Raw genomic sequence first — 12,721 nt, 5'->3', positions numbered from 1 at the left:
TTCATTAATTAATGGACGGATGCGACCGGAATGGGAACGAAGAATACTTCGACGTCCAAGACAAACGTCTGTAGCTAGGATTGAGCCTCCTTCCCAGCATTTTAAGATATGGATTATCAGGTTGGATACCAAAAGGCTGGGGCTGGCAGCATGTGTTCATCCCTGAGAAAAGGACGGTCTCCTCTATTTCTCGCACGACCCGTTCTCTGACACACTGGATGGCGTTCCTACAAGTGCCAGATTGTATACACAGGCCGTTTTGTTCTCCTTAGGAGTAATACTAATGGAGCTGACAGAAAACCAGGTATTTGAAGCTGCGCGGTTCTGGGAAAGCATTACGGTGGTGGCCGTGTTAGCTCTTTCACACGCCTATGCGCTGCTATCGAATGACAGGAGAAACTTGGAAACGAACAACGGGATAGCCCGTTGTGTTATGGACCGGCTAATACAGTTGAATTACGAGAGGTGAGGGGTGGTCCACTCCACGTTTAACTAGCAAATGTCGCAGCTTTGGGGCGACTCACAGAATCAAGGCTCCAATAGCATGTGACTGCAAAAATTATAGTCAGGGGTATTGTTAGTTGTAATTGCTTCGAAGTGTATTAATTGCAACATAATCCCCTGGACTCGGCTGTAGAAATTAGCGCCAATCTCTTTAGGCACCCAGACCAATGGCCAAGACTTCCACCAGCTTTGTTCCCTGAAAAAGTTCCAAATACGAGAATCCTTCGGCTAACACGAAGGTGGTTGCTCGCAGGCAGCCTGCGGCACAGAAGCGACTTAGGTCTAGCGCGGTCGACCCCTGAGTGCACCAGCGCGAGGATCTGAATCCTATATATAAAGGGGCTATTTCCATCATCATCGGGCATACTGAGGATGTTAAAGATCATTTTTCATTGGGACCTAAAGCCTTGATTTTCCACATAGTCTATAGAACCTCTTGAAACCCAGCCAATCCACCATGATTCTTTCATTTGGCCTTAGCCTCGCAGTGCTGTCAACACTTGGCGCAGCCCAATTCACAGTTGACCCTCCTACCAATGCGGCTCCGGACACCATCAAAGACTGCACGTACTGGCAAGTTGCCACTGCAAACGACACTTGCAGTAGCATAAGCGAATCTTGGGGTCTCACATTGGAGCAGTTCTACACCTACGTACGATTAACACTGGTGAAGTTGGTAGAGCAGAGCTAATTCATAGTAGAACCCAAGCCTAGCCGACGGATGTGTGCTTGTCGTGGGCGACTCATACTGCATTGAACAGAACTGGGGCATACCTCCACCGAGTCCTACTCCCACTAGCAGTTCTGTGATTAGCACCACTCAAAAGCCTACTCCAACACCTACCACGATCCTCGAAGCCTGTGAGGCCGAGGCCGGCGGCTACGCAGACAGCTGCCCCCGCTGCCTGTCCCACTGCGAGGGCAGTTCGGACTTGGGAATGTGCTTCTACAGTGTCTATTCGACAGTCAACTATTATGACAGCCAGTGCTGGCAACATGGAGGTAACGATTGTGCAAACAAGGCATTAGACATTGTTTGCCCCAAAAGCACGTAATGGTTGTAGGAATTTCCCCTAGAACGCGCGTTGGCGTGGGGCTCGCAAGGTTGTGTAAAGGGCGCTTCGTGTAGCAAGAACAGACTACGACGAAAATTGAATCAAAAGGCTATTCTCTTGAGCAAGATTGAGCGTCCTATAACCACTTGGGCACTGAGATGAGAACCTTTCCATGCATGCTACCAGGTCGCACGTCTTTTGAGAACTATCTTGCCAAAGTAGATCATGTATGCAACCTGGCATGCTTTACTTCGCCAGGTTGCCGTTCCCAAGCACATAGTCTTACACTACTTCTTCGGCCTGCTATAGGCTCGTTGATATGCCTATTGTGTGTCTTTTCCGCCTGATACGAAGGACTATGGTGCTGCTTCGTTGCTGCCGGTACATGGAGCCGGGTGGCTCAACAATTATAATCCATTCGGCCACGGAGCAGCTTGAGCATCGTTCGAGCGGTGGTTTCCGCTAGGTTACGAGATTTAACATCTCCGCCTGGCGTCCTTTCACCACGACTCAAGATTGATCGTTACAGATATAATTTTTGCCATGACAATAATAGTGTAAGAAAACAACAGTGGATTTCTGTCTGTCCCTGACTGTTTCATTTCTCTTGTATTCCATGGCATTTATTCCACTTGAAGGCTTTGCTGTCGTGCTTCGTCTTGCTGAGGCTTGAAGACTCGCCAAGTTGGGTTGGTTAGAGCTAGCTGGACGATCCGCGCAAGCGTTTTAGGGCTAACAAAATGCAACGGCAGCTAGGCAACTCGCCAATCTAGCTGCGCTCCAAAATTTCCCCGGGAGAACATCAAGACCCCGCAACCTGCATGCTGTCTCCCATTGTCCGCAGGTTATTTTGCACCTCGTCGGCCTGACCACTCCCAAGCCCGCAGTAAAGATCCTTCGCACCATGCCCAGCGCAGCCAACTATCTCGGCAGCGCCGCCTACTGGACGGAGCGGGTGCGCAGTGAGGGCGAAGGCGACGAGCAGGGTTTCGACTGGCTGCTTCCTAGCGACAACACCGGCTTCAAGTCATTCATCTCAGACGCCGTCAAGGATGCCGCAACACGGACAGCTGCTACTCCCCGTGTCTTGCACCTCGGGCCCGGCAGCTCGAGGTTGTCGCTTTGGATGCACGACCTCGTAGACGATCCTCGCCACGTGGTTCACTTCGACTTCGCAGAGTCGGCTAAGGAACTCGGCGAGCGATGGGAGCGCGAGTGCTGGCCCGAGGCAGCCGAGCGGCGGATGCGCTGGATGACAGGCGATCTCCTAGAGCTTCCCAGCGTACTGAGCATCTCTCAGAGGCTAGAGAGCACTGAGCGAGCGGAAGGAGGCGAGGTGTCCAGTCCGATCTTGTTCGATGTTCTTGTCGACAAAGGCACCCTTGATGCCATATCGTGCGTCGAGGCTCTGGCACCCCAGGGCGACCTCGTGGAGCGCATCAAGACATTTGCGCCAGATATGCCGGCTAAGCTCATCAAAGAACCCATCTACTCAAGTCTCATGGTAGCATTAAATCTTGCGACTATCAGTCGACCTGGTGCGGCTTGGGTAATGCTCTCCTACGGCGGAACCCGTTTCGATGCTTTCGCGGCACGTGTCAGGTCAGAAACACCGAGAAGCCTTGAAGAGTTGGCCTCAAGGTTGTGGCGGCTGGAAGTGAGGCGAGAGCTGGAAGAGGACGCCAAGGAGATAACCGACGAGAATGGCGTCACCTCCAAAACCAAAGCGTACCACTGGCTGTATCTATTACGCCGCACGGATGTACCATTTTGATTGGTAAGTAGCATAGTTTATGTATTCTGGATGCCACACTCGAGGTGATGGCATCTCTCGACTAAAAGTACCGGGCACGAGAAAACGAGGTTTGACGAAGCTCTTCGATAGAATAGTTCAGGCAGGGTGTGGGTGGTACCTTGACTCATGGTGCAGTTGAATTAAACCATGGATTTGCTGAGTTATGCCTCGCCCAGAGACCATGAGTATATATAGTGGCCCGCCTCAATAAGTTCCTCATCTTGAATTCATGTCCTGCTCGTCATCTTTCCAACTTGGAGAAGCATTAGCTCTCGTGGATGATGGCTTTGCGTGACCGCGTTGTGCAAGTCAATCCTGACCAGACAGCCTGTGCCACAAGAACTGTGCCAAGAGCATGCTACTCTTGCTATTACCTAACTACAGAGCACGCCAAAACATTGGTATCCAACGCTTTGACCAATTAGTACGTGACTGCAGGAACCATGCAGTAATCACCATATTTCGTGTCAGGGGTTTAACAGGCGAGATGCGGGGAAGCCCTGGTGTATCGTATGACCATTTCCTCTCTGGTTCAAATCCTAAAATCTGGCTCTTCTTTTCTTCTCTTTTCATCTGCTGAGTTTATTCGTGTGGTTGCTTACACACTTCCAGAGAGGCAAAAGACTATACAATTTCAGATATTAGCTTTGCCCAACACCTTAGCGTAAGTTGCATTTTCTACGCTCTTGTATTTTGTTTCAGATTCCTGAAAGGCTGCGAGTACGCAAGCGTTCTGAGGGGCTTCCTTTGCTCGACCTGCAACGAGAGAATGACTGCCTATACTTGACGATGGGTAGGCTGGTTGAATAAATGTTGCGACATTAATTTGCCTGGAACACCAGGGCCAATGTGGATAAACGATCCGCAAGCAATGCATTGTGAGCTTGCGGAACTAATGAGCATTGGACATGCAAAGTCGGCTGTTGAGGCATGTAGCGAGACACTGGCGTGTCAACATGCAAAGCGATGTTCAGGAGGACGCCAGTACTCAAGTCGTTGTACTGGGTCTCCGGGACTAGTCTGGACTATCTAGGGTTAACTATGCGTGCCCGCTGGTACTTGCGATTTTATCTAATTGATTCACCGACCAGTGACTCCCTTCTTATTGTCTCTAGTATTTTATACTCAGTTTAACACATTCATGTCAAAACATACCGCGCAGAGCAATACTTCCTTGGCCCTGAGAGTACATGCATTCAGATATCAGCCTTAACTACATGCTCTATACTCTTCAAATAACTCTCTTTCTCAAAATTTGGTGTAATTTCCAATTTTTTCCAAGGTTGGCCGTAAAGTAGACAGTTTCGAAAATTGAAATTTAGAGATGGTCAGAGACTTGGACTCTTTTTTTTTCTATGACATGAAATGAAACCTAGAATAAAACATATGAATATCGCCTGGACAATGCCGAGGGTCAGCTTATGCCGTGTGTTTCTCGTCGAATCAAATGCTTTTAGCAGCTAGCTTCAGAACCATGCTAGCATATCTCCTTTGGCCACATCGAATACAACAACGAATGGATCATGTTCTGTCGCCTCGATGCGTGTTGCCCATTAGGCACAACCTCGCCACGGAGCTCTGCTGTGACTTAAGCCGTAGTGGCAGGAGGGGGAGGAGGAGTGCCAGAAGGAGGCGGGCCTGCGGAATTGGAGGTCAACACATGTTCTTTACACCTCACTTTTGTCGAGTCTAGAAATGGAAAGCTGCGCTTTACTCACCAGAGAACACTCCGCTGGGAGGAGGAGGGGGAACACCAGAAGGCAGACCGCTAGGAGGAGGGGGAATACCAGAAGGCACACCACTGGGAGGAGGCGGGGGCAGCGAAGTGCCTGCCTGGCGCTTCACAAGAGTAGTAGGGATGGGCAAGTCTGAAGGAGGAGGTCCGGTAGGCGCGCCAGCAGGAGGGGGGCCTACAACTCCGTTAGATTCGGCTCAAGTGGTTCTCGACTATCACGGTAACGCAAGGGATAGCAAATGGAATGAGTACTTACCGGTCGGAGTTCCAGTGGGTGGCGGGGGAATGCCGGTTCCGCTAGGTGGCGGGGGCAGTCGGCTGGTCTCTGCCTGGCGAGCGTCAACAGCCGGGATGCCTGTAGGCTTAGGCAGATCCGAAGTGGGCGGAGGAGGCAACGCGGTCTCAGTGGCCGGAGGCGGCGGCGGTGCAGTTTTGGCATCAGCCTCGCGTGGAGCGACTTCGGGTGCCCCAGTCGGCTTAGGGAGATCAGAGGCAGGCGGGGGAGGCACTGCGGTCTCACTGGCAGGCGGCGGTGGCGGTCCAGTTTTGGCATCGGCGTCGCGTGGAGCAACTTCGGGTGGCCCAGTCGGCTTGGGGAGATCTGAGGTAGGTGGAGGAGGCACTCCGGTGTCGCTAGCCGGGGGCGGTGGTGGAAGGGTCTTCGCATCAGCCTCACGGGCAGCAACCTCGGGTGCTCCAGTTGGCTGCGGCAAGCCGGAAGGCGGCGGGCCGGAAGGTGGCGGGCCCGTAGGCGTACCAGATGGAGGAGGCGGAGGCGCTCCGCTGCCGCTCGGGGGTGGTGGAAGCGCATCGGTGATGCTAGGGGCTTGTCGCGGTGCCATGTCCATAGGAACGGCGGCCACCGCGGCAGCCAAGACCGTGACGCTAGTAAAGAACTTCATTTCGGAAGAAGAATGGTAAATTGATGTTTTGTGTGTAGGAAAATAGCAACCGGTTGCTGTTGAGATCAAGAATGTGAAGCGTGGTTGTGTATAGGGCTTTGGATGTGGTGGAAGAATGAAGACGAAAGATGCTGATGCTGATTCTGGATTTGACAGAGAGTCGAAAGTATTCAGTTGTTATAATACTGTTCTGCTCCTCGGATGTGAGGCTTGCCCTCCGGGTATCGCCAAGTCGTCGTCATCTAGAAGTTGAGGGTATCCGCATTTTTGTGGTGATCCCGATGGATCAAGTTAGTACTGCTAGGACGAACTCTGGTGTTTCAAAAGTGGGCGTAATCACTTCAGGGTATAGCCAGGGACGTTTTCCAACGCTGCTACCCCTGTTCTAGAGTTTCTACACGCTAATTCCGGTTTAGAACCCCGAAAATGTGTCTCCGTATGGTACATGGCACCAGGAGGAGTCATTAGTACGTTAGACGCGAGCTAGAAAAGCTTGACTGCCGCAACTCTGACATCGATATTAGTACTTTTCCCACGTCTGATATAGGACTATAAACATGCAGCACGTAGCATAGCAAGCCTCACCTTTAACCCAAGGGGTTTCTTAGAACTGCTAGCAAAACAGCATCCTTTCAACGCGTTCATGGCACAGAGATCGTCATCTTGGGCTACTCGAGAATCACTCTATGCTTTGGTACCACGGTGCATCGAGGGGACGCATGGCAGAGACAGGGGAACAGCTTGACTCGGAGTGGTTTAGCGGCCAAAACTCAAACATCTATTGACTGCGCCATCTGACGTGACAACTTGACCAGGGTGTTGACCCAGCATGCGTGGACCCTACAGCCTGTCAGGTAGGTGTATAGACCGGATCCCTGGCGATCGTTATACTTTTCATACCAAGAACATACTACGTGTGGCATTGAGCCTAGTTCCCGGCCTAGCACTAGTGGTTTTTTCTGATCGAGGAATGCAGTGTAACACGTATGATATTCCCCTCTGATATATCCAGCTATACGCTTTCAGGTTCAACGTTTCGTCCCCGCTCACATAATTATGCCAAGGCATTGGTAACAGAGGTTCTTGGTGAGACCGGACCTAAAAATAACGTCGAAACGCATTGAGAATGTTGTGCGGCGAGTCTGTGCCACCCTTGGTATACAAACAGCGCTATGCGGGGGCTAGAAGCCGCTCCGACCAGTAAACGCCGCGCAAGCTGGTAACTCAATTGATACTACGAATGACGATATCCAGAACGGGGTGCCATATTTCATTCGATTCAAGACATCGAACATCAGCTGGAGCAAACCTTCGAATGGTGCTCTTAATGCTTGTCGAGGGTTGTCAGTCGATCCCATGGGCAGATCGGTGGGGATTTAGTTCCAAATGCCGGGCTGGCGACCCACAATCGTCCGCGAGCTGAATCGAGCTTACACGCGCGAGCCGCGTCAGCCATCTGGGGATCTCTTGCGTCAAGGGCCAAGCTTCTTGGCTTCAGTGCCTATAATTGCCCCGATTGCTTAACTCTGCTGACTCCACATGAAGCTTGCGTTAGTCAGTGGATTGGCTAATCCAGCCCAGGTCCGTTTGCTGTTTCACGTTGCTCGAATCGATATGCCTGGACTTCTTGCAAGGCGCAGCCCTAAATAGAGCTTTGCCTTGCCATGATCAACATCAGGTCGCGGTTGAGGCTGGTGTTTCTTTGCGGGGCAATGGCGCAAGGGCTTTCGTCGTACGCTTTTGTAGGAAGAACAGACGGCCAATCGTTTCATCAAACCGAGGATCGCATGAGGATTGACACCATTGAGTGCGTAGGCGCAGAAGCTGGTGGTGACATGATTGACAACCCCTTTCTCTGGGCTGTAAAGCGCATACCATAGTATCCCAAGTAGTCATCCCCTGAGAACGGAGGCTGTCGTCATGATTGAGTGCGTAACACTTCTCTCGACATGTATTGTGGTCCTCACCAGGGTTCCAGTGAAGGCACACCAATGGCTGCGGCTCATTTTAGTGGATTGAATGAGAGAGCCATCTCATACTAAGAACTAGGCCATAGTGCCTAAGTACATAATGCTATAACCAGCTCCAAATTGCATAGTTATCAGGCTAGCCTCCATTCATGGAGAAGGCTCAACTTCGGCTCTGCTTCTGTCAGAGTGGATCGACTAGCCATGGCCCAGCGGGGCATTTTCAGTTGGTCCTGCTGGCAGAAGAAATCTCAAACAGGAAATACACCATTCACCGCAATTGACCATGCCTATCAGCAAGAAAGACAGAGTGAGCCTGACCGTCGTCCGTCCGCTTGCGCTTGATCCTGACTCTCCACACAGCGCGCTCGCGAGCACAAGGCCGCTGAGAAAGCGGGTACTCGTACCGCCGTGAAAGCCAACGGCCTTCCCGTCAAGGCCCCGAAGCCCACATCCATCGTAAGCCGAGATCACTCGGCCCGTTCTTACCTCTGTGAGACTGACCAATGCTGCAGTGTCAAAACTGCCGCAAAGAGATTGTGAATACCAACAAGATCCAGTTGGAGGTCCATGCTGGTACTCACGACGAGAAGCTGTGGCCCAAGGAGAAGTGCTGGCCTAACGACTTTTGAGGTGATCGTCAGGGCTGAGCACGGATGTCTAGTAATGGGTTCAATGTGACGCGCAAGACTCCAGCGATCTGCGCGGGAGTTCGGGGTCATAGCAGGACAATAGTAAATCCTCATCTATGAGATCCCTAGGCTGGATATGAGGCCTTTCCTCTTTGATAAGACCCTTCCGGCTCGTTTATATTGAATGCCAAACCCAGACCGTCTTGGTATTCGTATCAGGTAACGACCATACCAAAAGTGAGAATCTCGCAACTGACTACGGAAGGCTCAAAGCTAGGTACGGTGAGGGTTCACGGCCAACTAGACTTGGCTTCCGGGAGGAGACACGCACGGATATGACTGTTCAATGGGTCTAGATGCCCCAAGCGATGCCGGCCGCCTTTACCTACAAGAATTATTGTCGGCCAGCCTCTAGTCTTGGGCTGGTCTATGTAAAGGGCGATCTAGAACAACTACGTCCCAGCGTTGTTCAAGGTAATCCAGGATAATATGAGTTGCTGATGTGTCAAATGAGAATCATCTAAGCAGCTGAAAATTTTCGCCACGTAATACATATCAAGACCTACGTGATTTATGCAACTAACAATAGACAGAACGAAAATTGACCTCGATCAATTTTAGAAGCATGGTAGTGTAACGTTTTAATTAGAAGTATGGAAATAAAATCGAAACGTCCAACCCTACCACATGTCTCTTTGAGGACTGTGAAGCATTATTATCGTCAACGCCACTGTCCGACCTCCAGCCGAATTGTGAGACTGTTGTAAACTTGTAAGAAAGTCTTTTGTCTTTGCTTTTCCATCCCCGCAAACGAGTTCCGAAGACGCGGAATGAAACCTGCCAAGGTTGCAATTTGGGCAGACCAAGACCAGGTAAGTGTCGTGTTGGCCTAGACCTTCATTATTCTCCTAAGTTTGACGAATTTCCAATGCTTTGATCATCGGTCTTTCTCAAGCCCGGCTCTAATTGCACCAGTGTTTCGCCTCAAAACACACCACGATCAATGTTCGATATGCCAGTCGGGCACATCTTTAGGGAGACAGTTGGCTGCGATTATCTTTGAAGCTGTGTCCAGAAACAAGAGTAATGCTTAGTCCATGTCTCCTTTCCCATAGGTCGCTCACTACGCCAACCGATTCATTACATTGCTCAAGAAGAAGGTCACGTAGGTGAACAGGACCAGCGGAAAGCCGTGAAGCGGTTAGGGTCCTGGGAGGTGTTGCTTGGCCAAATATCCTCTCGCAAGGTTTTCGTAGAAATGGTAAGTTATCCCTTCCCTTAGCTAAACAAGGCTTCTGGCCGGCCCAAACCCAGACTCTTATAACACACGGAGTGCATAGCACCTTACTTAGAAACAAGCTTCGCCTACAATATCCGCGGCCAGATCCTGGAAACACGCTCTCATTGCCGACCTCTGGAAACGGTCAAATCTATGTATACAGGCATACCCAAGGTGCTGCTACCACATCTCAAACGTAACAGTCCGGGCATCCACATCGTCTTTGCTCAGGCCCGCAAACGCCTCGCCGTCCATCTTGCCGTACACGAAGCACTCGCCCATGGACCTGACCGTGACGGTCTTGTTGGCGGCCGAGGTCCCCAGCGGGCGCAGGATCACGGGCACGGAGCAGCCGAAGAGGATGCAGACGAGGTCGCGGGCGCGGATGTGGCGCGAGCCCATGCCGACGAGCGGCGCCGAGTCCTCGGCCCCGGCCCCGGCCGCCTCGGCGGGGGCGGCGACCGCGGCGGGCCTCTGGTCGCCGAGCCAGGGCCCGGTCTCGAAGAACTTGCGGCTCCAGACGACGCTCTGCACGCGGCGCAGGAACTCCATGACCAGGTCGGGCACGACGGCGCGCTCGAGGATCTTGGACGTGTTGAGGTCGCCCTCGGGGCTGGTGCGCGTCAGGGCGTGCGCGCAGGCGCGCTTGCACCACGTCGGCGCGTTGCGCCCGTTGAAGCCCCGGTCCGCCACCAGCGTGCGCCAGAGCGGGTCCGGGATCTCGTTGACGTCCGTCGCCGCCGCCGCCGCCCCGTTGCCCCGCTGCCACCCCAGCAGCTCCAGGCACTCGTCCGAGATGGTGCCGTCGACCACGCGCGGGCTCACGCGCCGGATGCGCCGCAGCACGAGGCCCTTGACTAGGAGGGTACCCTTGAAATGCCGGATCCGCAGGCCCTGCTCCGGTGTCTGGCTTTGGTCTGATTTCGAACGATCGGCGGTTGTTGACGTTTTTTCTCCCTGAGTGGATAGGTCTTGGTGTGTTCCGGCGTTCTGTGCGGGCCGGGCGGACCCATCGGCGGGCTGCGTTTCTCGTACAGGAGTCCCCTCTCCCAGTGTCATGTCTACTGACTCTGAGTCGTCATCCTGACGCTTCCGTTTCTTATTATCTTGGTCTGCTGAGTGTGGATGCCTCTCGACCCGGGCGGCGTCTTGGAAGAGGGGAAAGGTCACGGACGCTTTCGTTCCCTTTGACGCATTAAAGACCTGGCTTCCTGGGTCCCCGACTAAACTATCGCCGTTAATTCTGCCCATAAACCGGCCTGGGGGCCCGAATGGCGCCTGGTCCACAAGTCCGATCCACGATGGCATCTCCTCCTTCAGTGCCGGTGCCCAATGCCGGCAGATCACATCTAGCGACCCTGATGTTTCAATGCAAGACTTGACAAAGTCTATGAAAGTGTCGACGGGATCCCGGTGATACTGAGATATTAGCGTTTGATGGCCTTCTGTCTCGTCCGAGTGACCCTCGGCCCCATTGCTGTCTATAGGTACGTCGGAGGCCAAGGACATGAGCGCGTAGACCGTATCGCGCGGGTCTGTGGTCTCAAAAGAGGTGAACCTCATCACTAAAGCTTCCAGGCGCCACAGCCTATCCAGGACTGCTCCGTTCGCCCCTTTCCTCAGGACACCATTGGACGCTTGCAGGAGGGCGAGTGCGCCCGCGGACTCTACACGGTTGAGCGCGTCCGGCCTCTGTTTTGAGAGCTCGGAGGCGCTGTAGAGCGCGCGTATGCGATTCAGCTTCCGGAAGAACAGCTCCACAGCATCGACAAAGTCCAGCCAGTTGACAATGTTGTCGCCGCAGCGCAACGCCGCCCTCTTGGCAAAGGCAACTTCCTGGATGACCCATCGTCTGCTGAACCAGGGGCGCCTGAGTAGCGCTGCGAAGGCTACCCAGTACTTCAACGTTGCTTCTTCTGGTTTTGACCTAGCCAGCAACCTATCCAGAAGCGTGAGGTTCAGTATGGTGGGGATAAACTTCATGGCCATGTCCTGGGCCGTTGGGTCGCTGTCGTGGCCAATCCATATAGCCACAGACCAGGCGTTCCCGAAAACAGTGGGCATCTTGGTGAGTTGGTGGTTCTTCTCGAGCTCGTCCTCCTGGTTGATACATATTGCATCGACCCAAAGCCAGATGGCCTCCTTCTTGGCTCGAAGGCGCACCAAGGCCTGCATCAGGTTAGGCCGTATCTTGAGCAAGCCAACGGCCTTGTTTCGCAGGTCATCCTGCAGGCTCTGGCGGAAGACATCGTCGATGACCTGCGGGTTCGGCTCCACGTTGATCATAAGATTCTCCGTCGGCTCCTCGTCTCCCCAGGCGTAGGAGAGGGCCTGGTACTTATAAGCCGGCCGCCTGCCGTCGGCGACGTGGGCAATCCGCCGCAGGTCCACGGGCTTCAGAGCACAGCGGAGAGGGTCGCCCTGGTCGCCCGGGGCCAGGCGCAGGAGTCGGACCTGTGAATCCTGGATGGCATGATATCTATGTGGGCTTGCAAGCTCTGGTGGTGCTGGCACTGTATCGTTCAGGAACCATTTGTCGTGAAATGGGAGGAAATCAGAGCTAGACCAAGTGATTTCTGTCTGCTGTGCCCATGTTTCAGTGACCTCGGGCGCCCAACTGACGCAGTGTGGCGATTGCGAGCGAGGAGGGCTTCTATCCTCCGGTGGAGTTGGACTTCTTGGGTAGGACAACATGGATGATTGCGGAAGCCCCCAGGATGTGTCTATTTGAACGATCCTCAATCGTCGGTCGAAGGCACAATTCCGTGGTTTTCATTCATCTTGAAGGTTGCCGCACGCTCTTGGCGGAACGTTGCCGTGAGGCTGAGGTTTTCAGCTCCGTGTCCAGGCGG

At 53.1% G+C, this 12,721-nt stretch overlaps 5 protein-coding genes across 5 annotated transcripts; 3 read left to right on the top strand and 2 right to left on the bottom strand.

The window, feature by feature from the left end:
* Positions 1-961: 961 nt before the first annotated feature.
* On the top strand, positions 962-1,559 carry JN550_004089 (uncharacterized protein; the record flags this gene model as incomplete). Its single annotated transcript, XM_049315566.1, has 2 exons — positions 962-1,156; positions 1,206-1,559. The coding sequence occupies 2 exons, from the start codon at positions 962-964 to the stop codon at positions 1,557-1,559; spliced, it is 549 nt and encodes a 182-aa protein (XP_049174111.1).
* A 904-nt stretch (positions 1,560-2,463) lies between these two features.
* JN550_004088 (uncharacterized protein) lies at positions 2,464-3,333 on the top strand (the record flags this gene model as incomplete). The annotated part of the gene is made up of 1 exon (XM_049315565.1): positions 2,464-3,333. The coding sequence occupies one exon, from the start codon at positions 2,464-2,466 to the stop codon at positions 3,331-3,333; it is 870 nt and encodes a 289-aa protein (XP_049174110.1).
* A 1,609-nt stretch (positions 3,334-4,942) lies between these two features.
* On the bottom strand, positions 4,943-5,991 carry JN550_004087 (uncharacterized protein; the record flags this gene model as incomplete). Its single annotated transcript, XM_049315564.1, has 3 exons — positions 4,943-4,992; positions 5,073-5,264; positions 5,346-5,991. 3 exons carry the CDS (start codon positions 5,989-5,991, stop codon positions 4,943-4,945), a joined length of 888 nt encoding a protein of 295 aa, XP_049174109.1.
* A 2,253-nt stretch (positions 5,992-8,244) lies between these two features.
* JN550_004086 (uncharacterized protein) lies at positions 8,245-8,590 on the top strand (the record flags this gene model as incomplete). Its single annotated transcript, XM_049315563.1, has 3 exons — positions 8,245-8,268; positions 8,322-8,417; positions 8,474-8,590. 3 exons carry the CDS (start codon positions 8,245-8,247, stop codon positions 8,588-8,590), a joined length of 237 nt encoding a protein of 78 aa, XP_049174108.1.
* A 1,459-nt stretch (positions 8,591-10,049) lies between these two features.
* JN550_004085 (uncharacterized protein) lies at positions 10,050-12,563 on the bottom strand (the record flags this gene model as incomplete). Its single annotated transcript, XM_049315562.1, has 1 exon — positions 10,050-12,563. The coding sequence occupies one exon, from the start codon at positions 12,561-12,563 to the stop codon at positions 10,050-10,052; it is 2,514 nt and encodes an 837-aa protein (XP_049174107.1).
* Positions 12,564-12,721: the final 158 nt, after the last annotated feature.

The sequence above is a fragment of the Neoarthrinium moseri genome (genome assembly GCF_022829205.1).
Source record: "Neoarthrinium moseri strain CBS 164.80 chromosome Unknown scaffold10_Wmoseri_CBS_16480, whole genome shotgun sequence".
In the NCBI taxonomy this organism is placed as follows: Eukaryota; Fungi; Ascomycota; class Sordariomycetes; order Amphisphaeriales; family Apiosporaceae; genus Neoarthrinium; species Neoarthrinium moseri.
Note: the sequence above shows the minus strand (reverse complement) of the source record. Positions and strands in the feature narration are given on the sequence as shown.